Source organism: Artemia sp. Qi Xiang Cuo, chromosome 6 (genome assembly GCF_049724085.1).
Source record: "Artemia sp. Qi Xiang Cuo chromosome 6, ASM4972408v1, whole genome shotgun sequence".
Classification (NCBI taxonomy): domain Eukaryota; kingdom Metazoa; phylum Arthropoda; class Branchiopoda; order Anostraca; family Artemiidae; genus Artemia; species Artemia sp. Qi Xiang Cuo.
This window is the reverse complement of record NC_142799.1, coordinates 66301840-66328951: the sequence shown is the minus strand read 5'-3', so window position 1 is coordinate 66328951 and position 27112 is coordinate 66301840. Positions and strand designations below refer to the sequence as shown.

General features: G+C 36.4%; 1 protein-coding gene across 2 annotated transcripts in view; it reads right to left on the bottom strand.

Moving 5' to 3' along the window:
- LOC148951524 (uncharacterized) overlaps positions 1 to 27112 on the bottom strand; it is a 296748-nt gene that overhangs the window by 95148 nt on the left and 174488 nt on the right. For both annotated transcript variants that reach the window (XM_089090920.1, XM_089090919.1), the window contains exons 14-16: positions 11473 to 11600; positions 8558 to 8754; positions 1913 to 2116 (exon numbers count right to left, since the gene is read on the bottom strand). In XM_089090920.1, coding sequence (XP_088947046.1) covers positions 1913 to 2116; positions 8558 to 8754; positions 11473 to 11600 — 529 coding nt within the window. The remainder of the gene's footprint in view (positions 1 to 1912; positions 2117 to 8557; positions 8755 to 11472; positions 11601 to 27112) is intronic.

Below are 27112 nucleotides of genomic sequence, written 5' to 3'. Positions count from 1 at the left end.
ATCTTAAACAGCACATTTTGCTTTCTTTGACTATTTTGACAAAATTGGTTAATACTCTAGCCAGGCACGTACCCAATAATATATTTTTGTTTACAGAGAGGCACTAAAAACTGTCGCTGAACTCAAGTGTTTCCCTACGCACCTCCACCTATATTTGATTTAGTAAGGACGTGGCTTCAAAACTCTGAGTGGAGAATTTTGGGGATATTTTTTTACATACAAGACCTTAAGTTCATTCTTATAGTATTTACATGACTTGATACAAAGAATAACCCTCATTAATACCATAATATAAAGAATCTTGTTTACTTATTTTCACTTTGTAGCATTTGCATTTTCTAAAGTAAAAAAAGAAGATAACTTGTTGAGATTATTGAATATTTCCAGGACAGCAAAAGAGACAACTTTGAGTTGAAATATAAAGGGTCACCCCTCGTAAATTAGTGTAACCTCTATCTCTTTGGGGATAAACAAAACTATAATTCCTAAAAAGAAAATAATAAAAACATTTCTTAAAATGACTCTCTTTTTCAAGTGCAGGTAAAGAACTAAACTAAAACACAGAAAGAGTATTATATTTCACAAAGAGTATATTTATATATATTGTATATATATATATATATATATATATATATATATATATATATATATATATATATATATATATATAAAATATAAAATAAACATTATATATAAATAAAATATAATAATATATAAATAAAATATATAAAGTCAATATAAGTATATAATATATTATATAAAATATATAAATATAAATATTATATAAAAATATATTATTTATATTTAAATATTTAAATATAATTTATATTTAGAAATATAAAATTATTTTTAATTTTATAATAATTACCCTGACTGGGGACGGAAGGGAGTTTTTCTTTTCTCTTCGCCTAACACTCGTAACATTCGTGTGATCGCTTGCGTTTAATTGAAAAATCAAATAAAAGAATAAGTTTTTCAACTGAAAATTAGGAGCAATATTAAAACTTAAAACGAACACAAATTATTTTGTATATGAGGGGGGTCGCCCCCCTCCTCAGTACCTCGCTCCATATGCTAAAGTTCGAATTTTATCTCAATTCTCTAAGAATGACTCCTGAATCACAAAGATGGTTTAATTAGAATTAAAAGTTCTTTTAAAAGTACTAAAAAAAAGCTGGGGAGTCAAAATGAACAATAATCACCAAAAATAAATTCGTAAATATATGGACGTGCGGTAACGCTCAAAGCTAGGCCCTGTGCGCAGTCTGTCTTGTCCCTGATTTTCACAGTTGTTGATGTTGTTGCAGTAATAAGCAGTAATCTTGTAACTAATAGGGATTAAATCATCATGCAATAAGTCAGAAAAACTAATTTCATCTTAAAATAAAAATAAAAATGCGCCCTTTTAAGTTTGCCTAACAATCAAAATCAAATGTATGTGGAAAAGTTCTAGCAAACTTTTTTAAATAAGTCGTTAAGAAACTAAACGTTTTTATAAAATTAAATTTTTGAATTTACTTTAGTCAGTTTAGATTAGTTTAGTCGGTTTGGATTTATAGCTAATAGGGATTAAATCTTCATAAAATACACGAGAAAAGTTTATTTCACCTTAACTTAAGAACTAACAATGCTCCCTTTTAAGGCGTGACAACGAAAATCAGACATATTTGGAATAGTTCTTACAAACTTTTCCGAATACATTTTTTAAGAAAATTAAAAATATTTAGGAAGATAAAATTTGGATTCTATATTAGTCAGTTTAGAATTCAGTTTTCATTGAAGTCAGTTTACAAAATTGAATGAATAGCTTAGAAGTAACTATATAAATTATAGAAAATTTCATTAAATATTGATACGAACAAGTTGAAAAAAGAGATGAAATAGGAAAATAGGCTTTAATGAAAAATCATACCATGAAACCATCCTCTCCGTCTGTTCCCTGCTCTCCAGGAATTCCCTTTATCCCTTTTGCTCCGAAGCCTCCTTCATATCCAGTTTCACCTTGACGTCCTCTTTGTCCACGATCCCCTTTTTTGCCTGACATCCCTTTGTCTCCGAGAGGTCCTTGTATGCTAACACCGGGATTACCTCGAGGTCCTTTATTTCCTTTAGGCCCCTAAAAGACAGTTGGGTAAACAAAACACAACCCCTGGACTGATGCTCTTTTTAAAAACTCCAGTAAGGATTTATTTTTATTCTATATTTGTTTAGGCCACTTACTTACAGTGGAACCTTACATATATGGTAACAGTGGAAGTTAGTGGAAGTTACATATATCGTAACAAATAAAAAAAAAAAAAAAATGTTAAAAACTCCATATACTGCCATACAATTTTGGTATTATAATGCGTCAAATTAATAAAAAAATAAAAAAAATGCATAAAACATACAAAAAAAGAAAGGCAGAATATGTGGCATCAAGCAGATTCAAACGGTGTAGCTTTCGTTTTAGAAAAGCTTAGTGGTCTTTAGGACTTGAAAGACTCAATATTTGAATTGGTACGGCCAAAAATCATTGTAAAATTTACTTAGTTATTTTATGTTATTTATTTTCCTGGTTCACAGTGGTAATGGTGACAAAGACATGGAACTATTTTAAAAATTTCATAATTTTGGAACAGCCAAATTAAGTATCTTAGCAAATCATTTTTCAGGAATATCAGTTTTTCTTCATAATTTTCTCAAAATTCAAGCAAGTGCTCGTCATATTCTAGGAAATAAGCAATAAGGTAGGAGCAATATGCTTAATCATGTAGTAGCAACGCAAAGAAACAGAGGGCGTAGGCTTGTAAACATCTTGTGACTCAGAATATTTTCATCCTTTTCACAGACTGGAAGCTTCAGAGAAAAGCAGTCATGTGAAACTTGATTTTGTTCTTTTTATTGGTTCAAGACTAACAGTTTTACTCAGAAGAACCAATCATGTGGTAAATGGGGTTTTCAAGAAATTTGTATTTCCGTTAGGACTGGATTGGTTGACTAAATTGGGAATTTGACTAAATTGGTCGTCCTTTTTACAGACTGGAAGCTTCACAGAAAAGCAGTCATGTGAAACTTGATTTTGTTCTTTTTACTGGTTCAAGACTAACAGTTTCAAACAGTTCGTGGTAACGATGTGTAAGTAAGGAGCGACTCGGCTCAATGGTAACCGAAACTCTAGAAAACGGGTTTTTAATACCAATAGATACATCAAAAGAATCAGATTTCAATGCTGATTTCAAATATATAACTTTCATCAAGTTTAGTGCTACCCATCAAAAGTTACGCGCCTGAGAAAATTTGGCTGATTTTCAAAAAAAGGGGAAGGACCCCCTAAAAGTTATAGAATCGTAATGAAAATCACACCATCATATTCAGCATATCAGAGAACCCTACTGTATGGGTTTCAAGCTCCTATCTAAAAAAATGTGGAATTTTGTATTTTTTGCCATAAGAAACATCACGGATGCGTTTTTATTTGTTTTTTTGTTTGTTTTTTTTCCAGGGGTGATCGTATCGACCCAATGATCCTAGCATATCGTGGGAGGGCTCATTGGTATGTAAATTAAAAGTTCTAGTGCTCTTTTTAAGTGACCAAAAAAATGGAGGGCAACTAGGCCCCCTCCCACGCTTATTTTTTTCCCAAAATCACCCGATCAAAATTTTGAGATAGCCATTTTGTTCAACATGGTCGAAAATATGATAAATATGTCATTTAGGATAACTTAATCCCCCGAAGTTCCCAGAGGAGGGCTAAAAGTTATGAACTTTACCCAATGTTAACATATAGTATTGGTTATTGGGAAGTATACAGAAGTTTTCAGGAGGTTTTTTTTCTGGTAGTGGGAGGGAAGGCTGGGTCGGGGGTTATGTTGGAGGATCTAACCATGAAGGAAGTTTTCATGGGGGAAGGGAAATTGCCATGAAGGGGGCGCCGGACTTGCCAGCATTATTTATTGGTTATTGGGAAGTATACAGACATTTTCAGGAAATATTTTTTTCTGGAGGGGGGAGGGGGGTCTAGAGGAGGGGGTTACTCTGGAGAATATTTCCGTGGTGGATGTTTTTTTGGGGTAAGGGATATGTCTATGAAGGGGGCACTGGATTTCCAAGCATTATTTAAAAAACAATCAGAAATTAAATAAAAAAAACAAGTTTTTTCAACTGAAAGTAAGAAGGAACATTAGAACTTAAAACGAACAGAAATTATAACGTATGTGAGGGGGTTCTCCCCCAAGTCAATACCTCGCTCTTTACGCTACAGTTTATTTAGTGCTTTCAAAAGAGCTATCTATTCTAAATAAACGGCCTTTGTGATTCAGGGGTTTGTGAATCAAATTTTGTTTTAACTTTTAACGTAAAGAACGTGGTATTGACTAAGGGGAGAACCCCCTCATATACGTAATAACATATACGTAATAAAAAAAACAATAAAAAAACAAGCGATACGGCTCAATAGTAATTGAAACTTTTAAAAACGGAATTTTGATGTCAATAAATGTATCAAAAGAATGTGTTTATACTGCTGATTCTAAATATATAAATTTTATTAAGTTTAGTATTACTCATCAAAAGCTACGAGCCTGAGAAAATTTACTTGATTTTTTAAAGAGGGGGGAAACATCCACTACAAGTGAAAGAATTTTAATGAAAATCACACCTTAGATTCAGCGTATCAGAAAACCCTATTACATAGGTTTCAAGTTCATATCTGCAAAAATCTGCAACTTTGCATTTTTTGCCAGAAGAAAAATATACAAATATAGAAGTTAGTTACGTAAGTTAATTTGTAAAGACATACATTTAGCAAACGAAAAGTAAAATTTTTATGCAAGTAAAAGCTGCATTAACTAAAAAACGATCAGAAATTAAATAAAAAAAACAAGTTTTTTAAACTGAAAGTAAGGAGCGACATTAAAACTTAAAACGAACAGAAATTATTCCGTATATGAAAGGGGCTGTCCCCTCCTCAACGCCTCGCTCTTTGCGCTAAAGTTTGACTCTGTCTCACAACTTTCTTTTTTAAAACAATAAAAAACTTTAGCGTAAAGAGTGAGGCATTGAGGAGGGGACAGCCCCTTTCATATACGGAATAATTTCTGTTCGTTTTATGTTTTGATGTCGCACCTTACTTTCAGTTTAAAAAACTTGTTTTTATTATTTAGCTACTCAGAAGAATCAATCATGCGGTAAACGGGGTTTTCGAGAAATTTGTATTTCCGTTAGGACTAACTTGGTTGACTAACGGAAATAAAGCACAACTTTAATCCGTGAAGCATTAATTACTTAAAACCATGGAATTGTACGAAGAAGGCCTCTTTTTCTATTTGGTTAGGCAAAAGCAAAGCAAAAAAAAGGTTGGTTGAGAAGTCCAGAAACGATTATATATAGTTTTTTTTAGGAACAAGTAGGTAAGATTGCGTCCGTGAATTTGGGAATTCTTTAATGTATTTGACTTATGATCATTTTAATTATAGCTAAATAAACCTAAATATAATAAAATTAAACTAGGAATAAAACTTAGGCTAAGAATAAATGTTTCAACCAGGAGTAAATGAGGGTAAAAGGTGATGGTAGGTAACGAGAAAACCGAATCAAGTGGATAGCTTCACTTACACAGGTAGCATTATTACTAAAGATGTAGATCCGTTGGAGGATAAAAAAAGTATAATACGAAGACGTAAGGTTTATCTTAGGAATTTTCTGAAAAAGAAAATACTTGTGCAAATTATGATTAAAATACTTGAAGCCTCGGCAAAACAGCTTGCAAGTATGGCTCTGAAGCGTGGGTGCTTCTAAAGGTTGAGAAATATTTGATAGTTTTTCCAGAGGAATTGTATAAGTATAGTTGGTGATAATCATTTGGCTGAATCTATATAAAACAGTAAGCTACACGAAGGTTTGATCCCACTTTCTACGCCTATAACGAGAGAAATGCTATGATTGCTGGGTCCAATGATGAATGGTATATGGCCGAAAATTTTAATTTTTCTTACCAGTCTTCTGGCGTTTAAATGAAAGCTGGTTTTCCCTGAATGGGGCGGCAAGAGTTCAAAAGAAGGATTTGCATAAAACTGGAGTTTCAAGCAAAGTGGTAAGACTTTATTTTTCATTAATATCTTTAGATGATGATCGTGTCTTTGTCCTTAGGTATCCCGTTTTTCAGTTCAACAGTGATCTTGTTGCTAACTTCAAATAGCTGGTTATCAGAGTTAGATCTTTCTGGGGAACAAGGGCATATTAAATTTAGCACCTATTATTTGAAAAGCCATTGTGGTTTTAGGGAACAAACTTTATTACTCTTTTTTATCTATTTTATCAATGTAGTAGCTTCAGCCAAAAAAAAATCTTCAGGAAACTTCTAGAAACCAGAAACCGAGAATCCTCAGAATCAAGAAAGTCTAAAAAATCTATTCTTAGAAATCCGTGCCCAAGCTCCCCACCTAAAGCAAAGAAAATATGTGCAGAACAAAGGTTTTGAATTCTTATCAATTGATTCGAAATTTTTAAAAATTGGAAGCTTTTTTACAAGTTTTAAAAATACTGAGACCCCAGGACGCAAAATAATTTGCTTAATAATGGCCAAACGGAAAGTCAAATACAGAGGGCCACTTACTTACAGTGGAACTTTACATATATGGTAACAGTGGAAGTTAGTGGAAGTTACATATATCGTAACAAATAAAAAAAAAAAAAATAATGTTAAAAACTCCATATACTGCCATACAATTTTGGTATTATAATGCGTCAATCATCCGGGGGGGGGGGGCTGGATCCCCCCCCCCGGATTTTTTGTTCTGATCTTTTTCCAAGAGTTTTAGTTTATTTTAGTTAAGATAATCTTGAAAATTCCAAAACCATTTAATACCAGAACCATCAATACTATTCACTGACACTGTTATTATTTGACTTTATTTTGCATCTGTTATTATTTGATCATAGAACTTTTCAATTTTCATTTCGCGACAAGAAGATTGCATTTTCATGCAAAACAGTAATTTCCCCAGTGAGTACCTTCTGAAATTGTTATTTTTATTTCTGAAACTCTTAAGGAGTAATAAAAGGCTTAGATGACGCATGGCCATTGGTGATCTACATCCAGCCTTCAAAACTGCGGACAGACAGTCACTAGGAGTCATCTTTTAATCTGGTAGTTAGCCAACAAAAATTGTCAGTAACTTCAAGAAGCTTTACAACAACACTGAAATCGCTGTCATTGAAATGGTTAGCGTTCCTCAGGGTTCAAAATCAAAAGTTGTCATGGCAGCACTGCTTCATCCAAACTCTTCAACCACATCAAAGACCATATTCACAGTAAAATAATGCTCGCACAGCCGTTTGAATTCAATTTGGCTAGAAGAGTTTTGCCGAATGCTGACTTTGCTGACAAGTTGGTATTAATATCTGAAAGTCTCGGTGATCCCAAAACTACACTAGAAACGCTGGCGCACACTACAGAAAAGCCTGTCTTAGCAGTAAACAGGTCAAAGGCCAAAATAATTGATGTGGATATTGGATTATTCAGTCCACTGGTATCAATAGAAGTTTGCGGGAGGATGTTTAGATAGGGAAGGTGTTCAGAACAGTGCGTCAAAGGTAATTGCCATATTCTGCTATCTTGTAGGAACGGTATTTAGAAAACCATCTAATAGCAACCTTATCGAAGAATGAATTGATTCTGCCAGGGTAGCTAGAGTTATGTTCTAGTCATCAAACTTGATCCTTGACTCGGACATAGCTGGTAAGGGTAGATTAAGTCCAACTGTAACACTACCACAAAACTGAAAGACTTGGATCGCTCAATGTGGTATAGAACTTGTCAGTTTCCCTGTCCTTTAAATTGTCACCCTTGTCTGATAAGCTCAAGTATCACTCCCTGCGATGCCATCATCATCTACTTTGCTATTTGATAAAACAGCTAGAAGTGTCTCAGATCAATACCACTCAGAAACACCCAGAACAGACCGATTTGGAAACGACTAAGGACACTGAGGTATAATTTTGTCAGGGATAGCAACGCTTTTGACCAAAGCTTTAAGTCAAGTAAGTCAAGTGAAAGTATTTCTGTGATAGGAGGTTCTTGGACCTACAAAGTTTGAAGTTAAAATCGACTTCGGATAAAAAAACTACCAGGTTTGTGAGGGGAGGGGGCTGTGAAACCTCATAGTTTATTCCTCAAGTTGAAGTTCACCTAGCGCTTGATTCAATAATTGTAGGGTGCAAAAACCAAAACCAACAGTTTATTAAAGTTTTTGAAAAGCAGAAGGTTGAAGGGGCAGCAAACTCATCTTTATTTTTTTGTCACCCATTCCTTCTATTTGAATTATTTTTCATTTTATTCAATCATGGCTTGCTAAGCATGAGAAATCACTGAACATATTTAAGCAAAAATGGAGATCTTGGAAAGGAGAATACGAACACCAAGCATTTTGCTTTGCAGTTCCAGGACACTTTTATGTATGCGTATCTTTTTTTAATGTATATGAACAGTTTATTTTTGTTTTGATTTGTAATCATCTCTATTTCATTTATAGGTTAAGTTTAGTTTCTTCTAAAGGTAATTTTTTTCATAACATACCTTACTTCCCTTTTCGCCTTTACATCCTGGTTCACCTTGTGCCCCAGGATACCCTGAGTCTCCTGCTTCACCATGTTTACCTTGGTGACCCTCTAGACCTGGAATTCCAGGCATTCCCATTGAGCCAGGTGGTCCAGGACGCCCTCTAAAACCTTGTTTACCTATGCATCCGTCATCTCCTGGCTTGCCTTTTGCACCTGAATTTTGAGAAAAAGATTGCAATAAATTAAATGTCAAAAATCCAATAAAATCAGTGAAAAAAAAAACATTAATAAAATTAAAAAATTTTTAATTTAATAAAAATGAAACAGCGAATTTAACACTTTGAAAAGTAATGTTGATGTCCATACCTATTACCACATAACATTGTGCCAAAATTGTATCAAAAGGCTTCCCTCCCCCCCCCCCCAACAAAAAATATGTCTTAAAATGAGGCCAAGAAAAAACGAAAATTAAACTTTTCTGGGAGGCTTAATAGCTACATTTATAGATTCATAAGCCTAGAATATCCTAATGTAGGAACACAATTTTAAACTGGAGGCAGGAGCACTTAAATCTGGGCCCCAAAATAGCCGGGAGAACCAAATTTCCTGATGAGTTTGGAACTTTCAGATATCTTTCTCTTGGGTTTAAATTTTACTGGGACATGTGAGGGTGTATTGGGACCGACAATGGGCTAAAAAACCTTTTGCTTCTATTAAGTCTGAAGCTGACTAAGTCTAAAGAATTGTTTTTATGAGCTTTAAATATATAGATTTTTTTCGATAATTCACATGCGAAGCGCAAATAATCAGAGAGTTTCCTTATAGAAAACATTTTCACTCAAAATGTTTTTTTTTTTGCAGACTTATATTTCTAAACTAGAAAAAAGACAGAAGGAATTTAGCTTTTCATTCTTTTAATGACTTCACTTTTTCAAGAAGATGTTCTAGCCAAATGAGGTTTTAAAAAGGCAATTTACAAAAACATTCTGAAAACGCATGCCAATGAAATTGGAACTTACTGTTTACCATGCAAAAAGAGGAAATTAATCCAGCCAACCAAACAAATAAAAAAATAAAATCCAATAATCCAATCTCAAAGTCCCAAAAAGGCTCCATGGCCTGTTAGGAGGAGGATTATGAAACAAAACTCTTAAAATCAAACTATTAAACATTTAAAATATAATATGTAAAGCATTTGCTTATAAAAATGGAAGAGAAGACAGAAGGAAAGAGAGTTCCTTAAAAAGCTTTATCAGCTGTAATTGATCACAAGGTTTCACTCGTAACAGAGAGTCTTCACTGATTGAAAAGGATCAAGGATTAGTCTGAATTTTATGTGCAATTATGCATTCACTATGATGAGCGAAAGAAGGGAAAATACAGAATAAAACATGAAAATGCCAAATAGTTGTAAAAACATAAAAAAGACATATTTAATTGTATAGGATTTTTCCTGCGGATTCCAAAAAAAAGACGTATTTTTGACACAGATTACAAAGTTGGCGTAAAATAGACAATGTATGCTTTGGACAGACGCGATAAGTTTCTATAACAAAATGTAAACGCTCAATAAAAGCGAATGTTCACTCGTACATTATGAAAAATCGCATGCCAAACAATTGTTTTAAGTTTTAAGCAGTTTTAAGTTTAAATGTTGCTCCTTACGTTTACTTGAAAAAAAACTTGTTTTTTTAATCAATTTCTGATCTTTTTTTAAATAATGCTGGGGAAACCGGCGCCCCCTTCATAGAAATATTCCTTCCGTAAAGGATACAGCCTCCATGGAAAGATCCTCCCCCGTAACCCCTACTCCGACTACCAAGATAAATAAATTCAAGCAAGTTTAAATTGTCAGGGATTTGGGCCCAAATTAAGCCTCTGCCTTCAACCATAAGCACATCAAAGCTTATTTATCATAAATAAAAAAAGAAGTGAGTGCTTATCCAATTTATGTGCCCTAAACTAAATTATATTTAAACAAACTCTGATTTCATTTGCACTAAGAATATTTCTACCTATTGGTTTTCAGAATAGCTCCAAGTTTAACTACTCCCTCCCTCCCCCCATTGTCTGTACACAGGTGCCAATCTCCTGATTCTCTGCCTTTGACCGGGAATACAATGCGTGGTCGGGGGCAAATTATCAGATGCCTCCCGTAATTTATTAGGTCTATTAACAATTGCGGGTTCTGACGTTTTGCAAAGGCTCCTAAAACCCTACTAGGACCAATCACTCTAAAAGACCTGACATAGGAGATCAAGGTCAAATTGCAACACCGATAAGAAAACTACAACTTCACAGTGAGAGGTACCATGTGGCATTTAATAACATTTTCAGATCGCACAACGACTATAATTCTTTCGGCAAGCTATCTTGTTGTACCACTCCTCGCCGAGCCCCTGCCATAAATACGCAAATACGCAAAAACGTTGAAATGTTCGATTTATTAAAAGAGGAGACAACCCGCACTGAGTTCATAAATAACAGCCTTATTAGGCGCTTCGTCTAACTTTTGAGTGGTCTGTTGATGGGTCTTATCCCTTAAAAGTATGATATTGATTCCTTTAAAATAAAATTAAACTGAGAAAATTCTAAAAGGCAAATCTAGGAAAACGGTTGACAAGTGGAACATAAGGTTTTAAGTTTTTAATAGCCTGATACCATGAACTTTTTCATAAGAAAAAGGAGAGGTAAGAAAAAGTCAGAAGAAATTGATAAACTTATTGATAGAATAAGGATTTGTGGTTGTTCATTTTATTCTATAGCAACAACGTTGTGTAATATTATCGGAAGCGTTCTGAAAAAAGTCGAACGTTGTTCAAAAATAAAGTTGGAGTGACAATTCAAATTATTTTGATCCTCGAAGACCTTAGTGACAACATTTTTCAAAAGCTGCAGTGACTCAAGCATAAAAAAAAAATCGAGACTTACCCTTGCTACCTTCCCTTCCTTTATCACCTGTTTCTCCTGGCTTTAATTGGGGGTAAACAATCTCCCAATTAATTGGGTCTCCACAATCACCAGGAGGCCCTTGCAGGCCGTAGTCACCAGTTTCTCCTCTAGAGGTTGATCAACAGATTAGTAAATAAACAAAAAAATTGACAGAGATAATAATTTAACCGGCCTTTAACATATTCAAACATGTCTTCAATATTTATGATTGTGCTGTAATATTGTGTTTGCGAAAAATTAAGCAAGAAAAAACGGGTTTGAAATTTTAATAACGCAGTGAAATAAATAAAAACAAATAAACACTTAAATTAAAAATATTCTGTATATTTTGGTCCCACGTCCGGAAGCCTTTCTCAACAAAAAAAACATAAAAAAAACAAAAAAAAGTTTTTTTTTTAAGTAACACACATAAAAAATACAACAACTTAACACGCGAAGAGGAAAAAGAAAAAAAATATAATAAGTAAGAAATAAACTCACATGCATTACTGGAATTCATTTCCAGTGATGGAAACAATCTTATACAAAATTAATTAGAAACTACCGTTAAAAAAACTGTTTTTCCAAGGAAAACTGTCACACAAAAATTCATACAATAATCAAACAGTTCGTCGTAAGGAACTGTAAGCATGGAACAACCCAGATGAATGGTAACCGAAACTCTAAAAATAAGAATTTTGATAACGATTAATGCATAAGAAAATTGGATATCTGTTCTGTTTCTATCGACTCTATTAAATGAATAAAATTCATTACTTTTAAAGGTACTTATGAACATCTAAGAGCCTTTCGAACTTTGCCTCATTAAAAAAAAAAAAAATGTGTGGGGTGGGAGGTAGAAACAAACCCGAAAAGTAAGTAATTTTTTAAAAATCACAACATTATATTCAGCATACCAGAAATCCCAGATTTCAAGCTCCTATCTTCAATTGTATAGTTTTGCATTTTTTTTTTCACGGGAGAAAGATTAAAATGTGTGCTTATTCCTTTGTTTTCTTTGTGTTTTTCTTTGTTGTTATTTTTAGTTCTTCTCAGGGGTGATTGTATCTAATAAATGGTCCTAGAAGATTGGGAGAGGGCTTGTGCAAACAAAAATTAAATATTTTTGTGCCATTTTTAAGTAAACAAAAAGATTTTGTCATGGCAATTTCTGTCCTTTTATGACACCAAACTACAATTTTGCCCCAAAGATGATCAGGTTGCCATCGATGGAAAATCTGAAATAAACAATTGATTGAAAAGTGTCAACAAACTATATGTTAGGCTTCCCAGCTGCAGAGGAAGCAATACCGCACGGTGGCGCATAGACTTCCAGAAAAGACACGTAATCCAGACGAGATAAATGGTTAGTACAGACATTTATCTCAATGCTTTATTTCATCAAGTTGCTTCATTTTATTTTTGATGAGATTACGTTTAGTGATATGTCAAAATCAGCTATTAGGACAGAGGAGTAGTGGGTCATTGTCTATATGAAGAAGGGGGGGGGTGTCGCAGATGCCTAAGAGAGCACATTATAATACCCAAATTATTTAATTCTCTATGAGCCTTCAGATAAATTAAGAAAAAGGTGCGGGGGAAGGGATAGGAATTAATCTCTCGACATTAGTCTCCCTTCATTTAGACTAAGCCAGTAGAGGACTAAGTACCATTTTGCCTAGACGTATAGGAATTACCATGCTATTTGCAGAGACGTATAGGAAAAACCTTTCCAGAGCATGTACTTATGGATTTGGGTGGATTATGTTCCCTCCCATGCTATTCTAAGGGTTTATGTTCCCTCCCATGCTATTCTAAGGGTTTATGCTCCTTCCTATGCTATTCTAGGAGTTTATGTTCCCTCCCATGCTATTATAAGGGCTTATGCTCCCTCCCATGCTATTATAAGGGTTTATGCTCCCTCCCATGCTATTCTATAGCACTATGTTCCTTCCATTGTTATTCTATGGGACCTCTACACGTGATTAAACACATTATGAAACTACGTGCTATTTGCTTATGTCCCTTTGGTACCTTTCCAAACGAGCGGGGATTCCCCTCTGGTTCCTGCACATTGCGAAAAAAAGCGAGCAGTATGAGCGGGGATTTCCCACACAAGTGTGTTTCAACTCCATGTTTTTCAACCAGACTGGTTTTTGACCCAACATTCGTTTTTTAGGAGCCAATCAGAGACAGCGGAGGTATTTACTCCTCTCTCTCTCTCTCTCTCAATTTGTTGTTGTTGGTAGCTCAGTTTCATTGTGGCGGTGAGAGTGTCAACACATGAAAAAATGTTCCATACATGTCTGCTATGCATGTACACACTGGGCAGCTGGTCATCACGTGAGAATTGCACAATGATTGATGAGTATGATGAAAAGTGTAGATTATGTAGCCCGTGTAAATTGCATAAAGGATATGCTGTACAAATTAAAGGTTGTAATTCCTGTCATGAAGAGGTGTGTGACTCTCATCCTAGAGGTCACCTATGCTCCAACTGTCACTATGATAAATGTAATCAGTGGGAGAATACATATCCCGGTATGATTGGAAAGAATCCTAAGCGTGATTTTGGTTTATTGCTACGAGATTGGTATTGTCGTGGTTTTAGATTGTTCTAGGAGGAGGAACCGGGTCAGCGATTCAACTGTTGGAACAACAAAAGAATTTGGTCTCTACGTCATCGTTGTGAAGACAATGACTACTACGATTATAAGCCCACTGATTTTTATTTGGCTGTGACCGAATGGGATTCGCCACTTGAGGACACTATTTGTGACATTACTTCAAATAAGCAAATTGAAACTTGTGAATTCTATAGAATGAATGAGAATAGTATCATTGACTATACAAAGAGATATGACAAGAGTGAAGTTACACTCTATTGTAGAAAATGTGACCCTGACATTGCACTACATCAGGATCAGTATACTGTGAATTCGGATAATCTACCTGCATTAGTTGTTGTCGACAAATACCTAGTAGAAGATGAAATCTAAAGAGTAGAAAAGTAGTTTTTATCATATACATTTTTGTTTTATTAATAAACAATTTCTCATACATTTTTAAAACATTTTATTCGTAGGGCACTAAAATCAATATTAAACACGCTTGAAAGTATATTTTCCACTAGAAAGTCGTTCAATTGAGGAAAGTCAACGTAAATGCTGAGAAACTGCATGTAGGTATAGCCACGACATCTGAACATGAAAATGAGTAGTGCATGAAGGCCACATGCCTTGGTCGTTAAATCCTGTACTCTTTGTTGATTTTGAATAATGGTGTTCCCCGTGCTTTCAATAAAGTTGCTGATGTATGGAGTGTAGAATTTATACGATAGGCCAAGAGGATCAAAAAATTCAATTTTCTTCGCCGTTTGAAAGATGCATAGCCAATGGCCAGTCTTCAATGTCGATGTACTGCTATTAACAATGATTAGGGTATTGTTAAAACTTGTAATTTTATCAATGAAGTCCGAAGGTATACAATAGGACTTGTACTGGGACATGTATGGATCCATACTAAATACGTTGATTATTTGGTTTGTGTTCATGGTGCTAGGTCTAGTAGAACACTGCCGTCGGGTGTGATTTCCCAATAGGTGTCAAATTGACTCAATGATATTAGCGTGATACTCTCAGTCAAAGCATCGGCAAATGTGCACCCTAAACGTACATTCCCTGTTCATACTATGCTCATATCCTGAGTCCCCGAAAAGTCCAAAACAACTACCCCATGATTTTTGAAAACATTGAATCGGTTATTCCATTTTCAAATAGTTGAGATTCATGATCTAGGGATTGCAGGGTCAACTCGTACAGAGTTCTATAGGATATTTTGTCAAATGATAAAGTGTACAGTGGAATACCATTCACTTTGTACACAAGGCTAGATAGACAAAAAAAAATTAAAATCATGGGGCGATTCAGTCCAGTATTCAACGGCACTGCCACTCTTCACAAAGGCCAAAGCCAATTTTGATGGAATTTCTCCATTGATACATGATGAATGGGTATAGCTACGAGAGCCGGTGGCGATGTGACGTTGATTGGTGATCGTATGGGGGACAAGAAGTTTAATGTTGTTGCCATTGGCTCTTAGCTTTTCCACTGCCAATGCAACAGAGCTCATAACTTGTTTTTTTCGTACGTGGAGATTGCCGATGTGATAATGACATTTGCAACGGGTGCTGCTGGAAGTGTTTTTTTCAAAATGAAATTCGATGGGGCCAGTTGTAACTTTATGTCAATCTTGACATTGGGGGGTAGCCATTGGGATATATTGAATATCTCATGATTTAATTTTCCAACCAGATGATACTCCTGGCTCACTGCAGTAGTCAAATCACCATCAGTATCAACACCTGATCGATATTCATAGCCCAATGATTGTCCTTCAACTCCTTGTATGCCTTTGGTGTCATCATCATAAATTGTATGTAGCTTGCATAGTTTGATAAATTATTGCTAGTGCTCACCAATGTTCCATTAATAAATACATTAATTTGTTTGAATAGGTTGTGTAGAATACAGTTTTCGTAGGAGAGACCATCGGCAACAGTTGGAGATGTATTATCTGACTTTTTCTTCACCGCAACATTTAAATCAATAAATGGTGATGACAAATCAATGAAATATTCTTCTTTGGAAATATTTGACAGTGTATATTTACCGAGAGGGGTTGTTGGGGATAAAATTGTTCATAGTAGCCATACTTGACACTGACATCAACATTTTCAGCATTGAAAAGATTCAATGAGGAACTGATTGATGGATATGATTCCTTGTGGGGGAGATAAGTCATCTTAAGAGAAGAAATTCTTCTTTGATCTAACAATCTTTTTCTTCTCCTTCTGCTTGTTGGTCTTCGTTGTTTTATTGCTCGAAGTCCTTATTGATGTCCTTCGCTTCCCGCCTGGGTGGAGACTGATGAGTGAATGACGTGCACGCATCCTTTTCAATCCCTCCCCATTTTGCAGAGATTTTAATTGCTCACCAACGGCTCTTGCTGAAGATCTAATATTTTCCTTAACACTCTCCATGAAAGTCATGCTCAACCCCCAGTCATGTAGTGTTGAGGCAGCAAAATTCGATTCAGAAGGTACAAGATATTTTCTGGCGATGGGTAGTGCACAACGAAATAGCCTAGCAAACAAGCTACCAAGACCATAGCCAGACATTGTAGTACGCCCCTTGTAGTAGTCCAATCCATTGCCTATACGTGGACTCAAAGTACCAACATAACAATCGATATCCGGACAGACAAATGGAATTCTTCTATTGTTCATTTTAGGTGATTGTGCTGTCGCCAACAATAGGTTGAAAATGACATGTAATCACTGCTAAGCCTTTTGTTATTGCTAGAAGATCACCCAATTCACTTCTTAGTGTTAACTGACAGAGTTTCAAACACGAAGTGTTTACAGGAACATACTGAAGATGCTTTATATTATAGTGATGAAAAAGTTCATGAGTTGTTTTTCGTTCAAGAACACGTAGGAGGGGAACATTTGAATTAACAACTCTTGATGTTTCCACAAAGGATGCATAGAAAAATATCCAAGAGTCCAAGGCGAAACGAGGTGGATAATAAGAAAAAATTACTTGATCCATCCCGTAAACGGTGACAGCATTTTCCCCATTGATCATATTCTGTTTAAAGCCAAGAACGTCTCTCAGATTATCATTGAGAATAATTATTTCGGTGTCAACAGGTGAGGTAATGTAAATCCTATCGTGTTCCAATGAATAATTGAAATGGAATGTACCCTTCCTACAATATGAGATTTTTCTATTGATTGTACGACACATATCTTTCATATTATCGTATTCAATATATTTCAATTTAACATGTAGATTTTCGCTAGATTTAAGTACCTCAACCCATTCATAGTCGACAAAGAGTGTCCAATCGAATGGTATACCTTTTATATCATACACACGATCCTTTCTCAGGATGTCATAGGTATTTTTGAGAAGACAATCGACAGGAGCCACTTCATACGCACCGTCAAATTTGATGGCGGGGGAGAGTTTCGTCCAAAAATCACTTGTCGTATTCAAGTTGTTGTAGAGAGGATCGAAAACATTGGACATAAATTTTACATAGAAATCATTGGGCATTGTCAATATCTTCAACTTCGATCCAAGAATCAAAATCAGAGTTGTATCCTAGCCACCGAACAAGTAACTGTTTCCTACCCCTGCGAGTACGAGTCTTTAATATCTTGACAATTTGATAGATTTCACTATTATTTTTAACACTTTGCATTTCATAGTCATAAAAGCCACCGAGAATCTCTTCATCCTGTGTATCGCGCAAACGAAAAGTTATGGGTTTAGTGTCTAGGATTTTTGCCACTTTAAAAAGTTCTTTGGACCAGAAGTAACTACGCTTTTCAAAAAATTAGCTTTTCTATTAATTCGAAAATTATACACAACATTAAATTTTTTCTTCTTAAAACTCTTTTCATTGGAATGTTGTTTAAGAAAGGTATAAATTGCATCATGGTGAGAACGATGAACTTTTGGCGGGGGTGAGTTGGATAATGATCGATGACGTCGTTGATCATAAATCAACATGATTTTATCTAAATCATGAATAAAAGCCGGTGTATTTTTCAATGTACAATATCTTGAATTTAAAAGTCGAATAGTTTTTATCAATCGTTAGGCCAATGCAGCCTTTATAGGACTATGACTATGATAGAGCAGTGTACTATATTTCACTAGTATCTTTGCAACATTGGGGTTAATAAATTCACTACCGCAATCCGTTTGAATTTTTCTATACGAATCCTGTTTGAGAATATTTTTAATGGCCTGAACAACTTCAACGCCTCTCTTTGTTCGCAATGGAATTGTATATGCATAGCGACTAAAAACACTGATTGCAAGTAGAATGTACTTGTACGGTGTACTGTGACGGCTTTGCATCTCATCTAGAGTTAGGAGATCTGCTTGCATTATATGCAATGGAAAAAAGGCTTTTGTTTTTCGATATGGATTAGCAAGAAGTATATGATTTCTATGCAGAATGTAACTTGATCCATTTTGTAGATAGTATTGTTCACTTAGAGCAAATAACAGTGACTTTGGAAAAACTGGTGAATGAATTTAAACTCCCTGCCTCGCCAATATTTTCATAAAAACCTTTCAGAACTTCAACCATTTTGAACGTAAACACGTTGTGTAACGTCCGCTACCCTTTTGTATACTAGTTGTGGTTGGTGATGGTGACATGATACGTTTTCGCTTTTTCCTCGCCACCATTGTCAAGTTTTCACTAGGTGTGCTAGTATTTTCCCAGATTGATTTAAAATCTTCTTCTTCTTCTTCTTCCTCTTCATATTTTAATGGTGTTGTTGTTGATGTTGATGTTGATGGTACATGTTCATTTAATTTTCTTAGAATTTGTCCATTGCTGTTAAGGCTTTTGGGAAAGTTGTATAGATGAGCGTCAAATAATAATAGTCCTTTACGATTTGTAACCATATCATAGATTAAATCAAGTAGATTATAACTCTTGCCCTGAATTATAATCCCTTTTCCATTGCTCTCAACTTGAATATGATCTTGACCACTTTCCATGAGATAGGTTTCTAGTCGTTTACTTTGTTCACGATATGAGTGGGGCATTAGATTTCCAATTTTAAATACAATTTAATCCAATTCTTCCTTCTTTAATTGTGTTCCAGCAGCAGACTACTGAGGAGATGATTCTTTTTGTGATCAATACCATTGGCCTTCGCACGATAGGGCTTATGTTTGTCCACTCGGTGAAGTGCATCTTGAAGTAAAAGCAGTTTTTTATCATCCTCAATATTCTCGTTGTCAAGGAATTTACTCAGATTGTTCTCAAAATGTTCCACGGGCGAGAGAGCGAGTTCTATTGGAGTCAATTTATAGGGTTTTCCCATCTAGAGAAAACTGTTTACAAGTCATGCAATTATTGGCAGGAAAAGTGTGAAAAAGCTACTGCCCACTTGAAGAAGTCGTTTCTTTCTAAAATTCTTTTCTTTGTTTTTAGAGGCCCATATAAGTACAATGGAACAATCTTACTTTTACCGCTGCTTAAGTAATTCTTATAGTTGACCATTATCGGCGATAAAATTTAAAAGAAGTTGAGGTATTAGATTAATGAAATCATCGTCAATACCATGTTTGAGTATGGCTTTCCTAAGCGAGGGTTTTGAAGTGCTTAGAACTGAAAACAGATGTCTATTTTCATGTAGTTTCTTCAGTGTCATGATAGCAACTAATAGATCTTTTTAATGTTCACGGGGAGATATACTGTGTTTTTATTGTCGAAAATATCTGTGACCACACGCAAATCCTCGGGTGTATTTTGATTAAGATCCAATAGGATATAGCCATAGGGTTTATTAGTTGCCTGATTGTATGCTGAGAGCAGAAATTTAGGGGCGCCTGGATAGATTTTTTTATTGAGATTTATTAGAGAGCTAGAATCACAAACAACTCTGTAGATGATATTGTAGGTGCAGTTCAATGCAAGTGTTCACATACATTTGCTCTGATGAAAGAGATTGTGTAGAACCGGAGTAACGGAAATCTGTTCATGATGAGAGCGAATGGTGAATAATAGCAGCATTTCCTGTGCCTATTGTTCAATAGATTCAGCCCGATCATCAATAAATCAAAAAATAGTTTTGTTCCATAATTCCGATAACATCATTTCTCTGTATGAACTGTATTCGCGCTAGCGTGATGGGGGCAATCGATTATATTTCACTGAATTACTACTGTCATGAAATGTAACAATAGTAGATTTTTTTTGGATTTTCTACTAACATATTAGTGTAAATTTTTGTTATTTTAGTTAAGATTGTTGTTTTGCCCGACATTGACGGCCAACACAGAAAAGATCTGAATGGTGTTTTAAATTGATACACGTTCTCTTCAACAATTCACCTGGAAATCTAACTGTAGACTATACTTGTTCAATGACTAAATAATTTCCCTACAAGTCGGTTCAAGAATAATGAGAGCAAAATCAATAGAGAATCATATTTCTTGTATTATAAACAGCACTTTACAGAAAACAAAGAAAAATACACTTTTCAAATTTATTTATAAAAAAATGCACTAGAAAAAGCACTTAAAATAATATCACTTTTTCTTTTCAATGCAACATGTATATTTAAAAAAAAATCTGCTCTAAGTAAAAAAAAAGATAACTTTGGTAGTGGCGGTGCACCCCCCAATGGCGGCCAGCCCCCGGGCCACGAGCCCCCCCCCCCCCCCAAGGCCGCGAGGCCCCCCTCCCCCAAGGTTTTGGGAAACATTTATTGGACTTTATTCAAACCGAGACTTTCCCTAAGGATAACACAATCGGCCCGGTCTGAAGTTAAATAGTGCCCAAGAGGGAGGGTAGTCACACCGTCTTGACAAACATAGACCTTGTCGGAAATGATACTCATGGCAATTTTTTCTACATTTACAGTAAAGTTCCTATAGTTGAGGGAACTAATTGCCAGCAATTTGGCTCGTGGAATTGTATTTTGAACAATACAATTCCTATAGATGTCCATGTCGAAATTCTTATCCCCATAGCGCTGGGGCACTCGTTTGCAACTTTTTTTAATTTCTTCATCGTGTGTCAGTATAAAGTACACCTTCGGACTTATTAACACACCACGGGAGATCCTGTTGTGTCCCGTTTCTGATTAAAAAAATAAAAGCTCAATTGGCGCCTGACGTTTCACAAGCTCTGAGTCTATTCCATTTTAGTTGGTGTAGTCACTTCATGAGCTAATAATTCCATCCTACACAGATTCATTAATTAGGTTTGAGGTTTTTACTTTTAACTGTAGAGAATCTGTGTCCCCGTAGCAGACCTCTACTTGCCCCTTCTCCGGCCACTGTACCCTAGCCACATTGTAGCAGAATTCCAACATGAGCTTTTTAGAGATCTCTAAGATCGCACTGCCTGCAGCAATATTTTCATTCAGGACAATGCTTCTTTTTTTCTATTCAATAGCATCATGTCCGGGCCAATGATTGTGAAGGAAGTGTAATTTGGATCGGCAATAATTCGAGCACATTGTTTGGGATCGGTCACGACGTCACAACAATTCCTATTGCGAATACTTTCACAAATTTTAACGAAAGCCGAATTCAAAATGAGCTTGTAAATTTCTTTTTCGGCTTTCGTTTGTACTTCAGAACGTTTCTTGACAAAGGTGTCAACAAACTTTTTCAGATAGGGTTTTTGACTAAACTGGAGGGCTCTAGGAACCTTTGTGACGTTGAAACCGTTGTTGCACATGCATTTTAAAGTCACATGATGTACAACAATATTTTCTTTTCGGCAGAAGGTCAGCAATAAGTTTTTCTTTTGAAGGTGACCAATGCAATCCGTCTACCTAGACTAATCGCCTATTGCGGGGGCTCAAAGAGTCCCTAGTCACAGGTATATTGATGCACGGAAAAATAAAATCCTTTACTGAATCGTGAAGCTCGACTGGTATTTCTCCATCAATTTCAAAAAACCATCCCACCGGCCCAGTCTCCTCAACGCTGTGAATGTTGGGGAAATGGGAAGTTTGGGGGTCAATGAGCGATTTATAGTCACCGCAAGGTAGTGCATAATGGGACATGGTCGAGGGGTAGAGAGAATTCATATCAAGGAAAACTGCATCCGATTTTTTCCCCGTCTTCCCTCCAGTTGGATCAGTTTCCAAGATACGATCCCTGTGAAAAACGTACCCACCCCTCATTGACCTTTCGATGAACAGGTGCTGATCGATGTCAGTCATTAGCCCAATTTTTTCCCCGCTAATTTTTAGGATGAGGTCCATCACCAAATGAGGAGATGAAAAATAATATCCTAAGTCAAGATTAAATTCCCCATAAATTTTGTCCGTATTTTTACACATAATGTCTAACAAAGTTAACAAATCACTCGACAAATACATCTTGCAGAAGTCAAACCCCTTTTCACATCCTCCCTCTACCCACACTTTTTTAGCAAATCTGTATTCTCTAGGAATTCATTTATAACAGATTAGAATGTCGTAAAATAAATTAATTGAGGGAATAACGTCGTTAACGAATCTCGACAAGGAAGAATAAAAGTTATACGTATAGATCACACTGGCAATCAACAAGTCAAATAAACCATTTGAAAATTTTTGCTTGAGAAGGAGGAAAGCGTTGCAGAAGTCATCGTTTTTCTGTACTTGAATTAATTCGCTCAATGATTTAGGGAAAAAACTGTAGGAATCTAAAAAGCGAATTTTATTCGGTACTCAACGTCGTCTTCAACAAATATCCACATTAATTCCAAACAAGCAACTTTTCCGATGATTTAGGAATGATTTTGTAGGAAAAGCTGTCTATCACCCATGCATCATCCACTGTTCCATTTCTTTGAAGATGTGCCATTGCTGGTAGCACACACTTCAGATCGTAGATAGAATTATGTATAAAAACCGGAAGAAAAAGTTTCTGTTTAATTTTTAAATTACATAAATTGTGAGCCCACCCCCGAAAGTTACTTTTTCCCGTTGAATTGGGGTCAATAAGATGATTGTGATCCTGGACTGTGTCTTTTGGGAAAAGGGCACCCCTACAAACCCAACAAATTGTCCCATTTTCTAGTACCAGTTGCTCCTTATCTGATAATGACAATGAGTAGTTGATGTGACGCAATCGTGAAATTGTGCCATACTCTGTTTTTATTAGATATAACAATAACTTTTCGATGCTAACCTTCACATCTATAGCCAAAAAAAAACTATTCCCACTATACTTTATTATTAGAATCGTGATGAGCATGCGCAGAGGAACATGCAACTAGTTTGTGTTGCTTGACTGTATTTGGCCTTGATGGGTCAGATACCTCCACCAGTCTTGATTCACAGTCCAAAGATACTTTATCAACTTGTAGCAGGGAATTTTGGAAGTTTTTAAATTGTAAAGTATCTCTGCCTTCTGCCGGCATTTCTATTCTTTGATTGCCATGAAATTTGCAATGGTTTATGTGATCCGAGAATGTTCGCTCAGATCTAAATGAAGAAAGACACTTGGGACAAAAGTGACATTCTCCTTTGTGAACACTTTGGGTTAAGATTCGACTTATTGCCGTAACGGGGAAAAAATGACCATATAAATTTACATCTTTGTGGGGTTAGTAAATAACCCAAACCCAATTTTTAACATTATCTACTGACAGTGTCCTAACTGAATATAAAACTCCTTTTTTATTTGGTTTCTTTCCCCCATTTACAAATTTTGTGTCATACTGGAGAACAACCACCCCTAACCCAAGATTTTCATTTGCTTTTTCAAATACTTACTTACTTACTTAGGTCCTCCTACGCCTGGGGGCGCATAAGGCAGCAACAGTGTTTCGCCACGACGACCTGTCCTGAGCCTTCAACCATAGCTCCTCCAACGAGGACCTCGCCAGCTTCGCCTCCTTCATTAGCGACCTGCCAAGGGTCATTTTCGGTCTCCCTGATTTGCGGAGACCGGGGAGTGTCCAACACCATGCATCGTGCGGCAGCCTTCCTTCCCCCATTCGCACCATATTCCCCCAATACATCCATCGCCGCTTTCTAATACGATCAAGGATGGGGGTATGATTTGTCATACGATAGATTTCATCATTTCGTATTCTTTCTGTCCAACGTATATTTACGATAGACCTTAGGCAATTATTGTCGAATGCCTGGAGTCGTCGTTCTAGGTGAGCAGTGATGCTCCAAGTTTCGCAGCCGTACATAAGGACAGAGAACACATTGCTATTATAAATTTTAAGCTTTAACTTCTGGGAATATTTATTATTTCTCCAAAGATTTCTAAGGTAGCTGAAAGCAGACCCAGCCAATGTTATTCGGCACAGTATTTCTCTTTCGGAATTGGCATCTTGCGTAAGAATGCTGCCGAGATACTTGAACTCTCTCACTTGCTCAATTTCCTCTTTGTTAACCAAAAGTCCTTCGGCTAAGTCAGGTATGACTGCATTCGACATTGATTTGGTCTTGTTAGCATTTATGGAGAGTCCGACAGCATTTGCCATACGACCGAGTTCATTAATGTTGCGTTGCATATCTTCTGGGTCGTGGGTAATAAGCGCAACATCGTCAGCAAAATCACCATCATTGAGTTCTCTCAGTGGATTTAATTGTAGACCGCCACTAAAACTGCATCCACGGAGAACAAAATCAATCACTATTGCAAACAGTAATGGTGATAAAATTCAGCCCTGCCTTACACCTGACTGAACATAAAACCACTCCGTTAGGCCACCCTCTGTCTGTACTGCGCACATGATATCATGATATAGCGCTTTAATTATATTTACAATTTTGGTCGGAATTCCATAATGCACTAAAATCTTCCACATGGTTCCGCGATGTATCGAGTCGAAAGCTTTGAGAATATCCATAAATACTATAAGTAGCTGAACTTGCCATTCATTGGATTCATCCAGCAGGACTCTCAGGCTAAATATAAGGTCACAACATGATCTATTTTGGCAGAATCCGTGCTGCTCATCTCTCATAACTTTCTCCACTTTACTTTGAATCCTGTTAAGAATTATTTGGCAAAGGACTTTGCTGCCAACAGACTGTAAAGCAATACCTCTCCAATTATCACACTTAGTCTTTTGTCCCTTTTTGAAGAGTTTTACAATTACTGCCTTCAACCATTCACTAGGGACTTTTTCTTCATCCCAAACACGGGAAAGAAGTTCAAATGTGGGTTTGGCTAGGGTGCTTCTACCGTACTTCAGTAATTCTGGTGGTATGCCATCATTGCCTGCAGCCTTTCCGTTTTTCAAAGTCTTTAGGGCCTCCATGACTTCAATAAGTAAGAGAGAACCGGAACATATTCCGAGATAGAACAGTGGTTCTTCAGGGATATTTAAAGTAGTTGTGGGAGGTATCTGATTTAGTACCTCGCTAAAATGCTCTTTCCAATGTCGGACTATGTCATCCGTCTGGGTTAATAAAATGCCATCTTTGCTTTCAACTTGGGTCGACGACGCCTTTGAAATACCCGCCAACTGCTTCGTTACGGCATACACAGTACGGCTATCTCCCAGTCTAGCGGCTTGTTCAGCCTGTTCGGCCATAGTTTCGAGGTACATCCTCTTATCATCCCTGGTTGCTGCTTTGACTTGCTTATGGAAACGCTTGCACTGCGCTTTCAGGTTGTCTACATATTCTCTAGAACAAGTCGTGCTATGGTCATACTTATCTTCGAGGATTTTGAGTTGTGACCTTTGATCAATGATATCCCAACTACTTTCTCATATCCACTGCTCTTTCTTCTTCCTGTTGTAGCCCACAACTTCTTTTGCAACCTCTTTCACGGTTTCTGCAATTTTTTCCCACTGACTATCAAGCGACACTTCGTCCCTTAGAAGGGAAAACTTGTTTGACAAAGCTGTAGTATACTTTTGCAATACGTTTGGGTCCTGCAATTTCCTCAAATTGAAGGTTTTCACTGGCCGCTGGGGCTTTGTCACAGTTTTTAGTTTCAGCCTGAACTTGGCAACAGCAAGTTGGTGATCGGAATAACAGTCGGCACCTCGGAAGGTTCTAACATCCTCTAAACATCGTCGCCTGCGCCTCTCAATTAGGATATGGTCTATTTCATTTCGTGTTACACCATCAGGCGATTTCCAAGTATACTTGTGAATCTGTTTATGTGGAAACCCTGTGGCGCCGACGATAAGTTCATGAGTAGCGCAAAAATCGATTAGTCGCACACCATTGTCATTAATTTCCCCCAGTCCATGTTTACCGAGGATAGTTGGGGCATAAGAAGCATCACCTCCAACTTCGGCATTAAAGTCCCCACACACAATCACAATATCATGACGATGCGTTTTTGCAACAACATTCGATAACGCACGATAAAAGTCATCTTTGGTTCGATCACAGGCATCATTCGTTGGGGCGTACACTACAATAACTGTCAATTTGGCATGTGAAGTGGCGAAACGGGCACGAAGAATCCGCTCACCAATTGGCTCCCAGTCCACTAGGAATTTTTTGGCCCGATTACTTAGTGCCATTACGACACCTGCTTCTTTTCTAGTCTCAAGCCCGGAATACAAGATGTGGTAAATCTCAGTTTTCAAAGTCCCAAAACCAGTAAGCCTGGTCTCAGAAAGTCCAGCTATGTCAATACGGAATTTATCAAGGGTTATCATAACACTGTTGATTTTTCCTGGCTGTTTTTATTGATTAAGTGTTCTAAGAGTACAGTATCCAATACAACACAATCGGCTGGTTTAAATAATACTGGCAGGGGGCGTGCATTAGTCGTCGTCATAGAAGAACAAGTAGTCAATCCGAGGCTATCTGTTGCTGTTTCTTGAGTAATTAGTTTTTAATGTGGCGGGTTACTAGCCCACCAACCATCCAACGAATTGGAACAAAATGGTCAGCTTAGATTAAAGACACCGGATACTTCCCCTATAAACAGTCAAAATTTACTTTAGGGAAATTTTCTCTACCGTTACGCGCAAGTCCGTCGAGATTTTTCATTGTTGACTCATTATATAATGTTTTATGGGCTGCTGCTAAATACGTATTTAAAGCATTGCAGACCCGTGTCGAATCTGAAACCCTGAACCCCTCCCGTAGCCGACAACTCTGGGT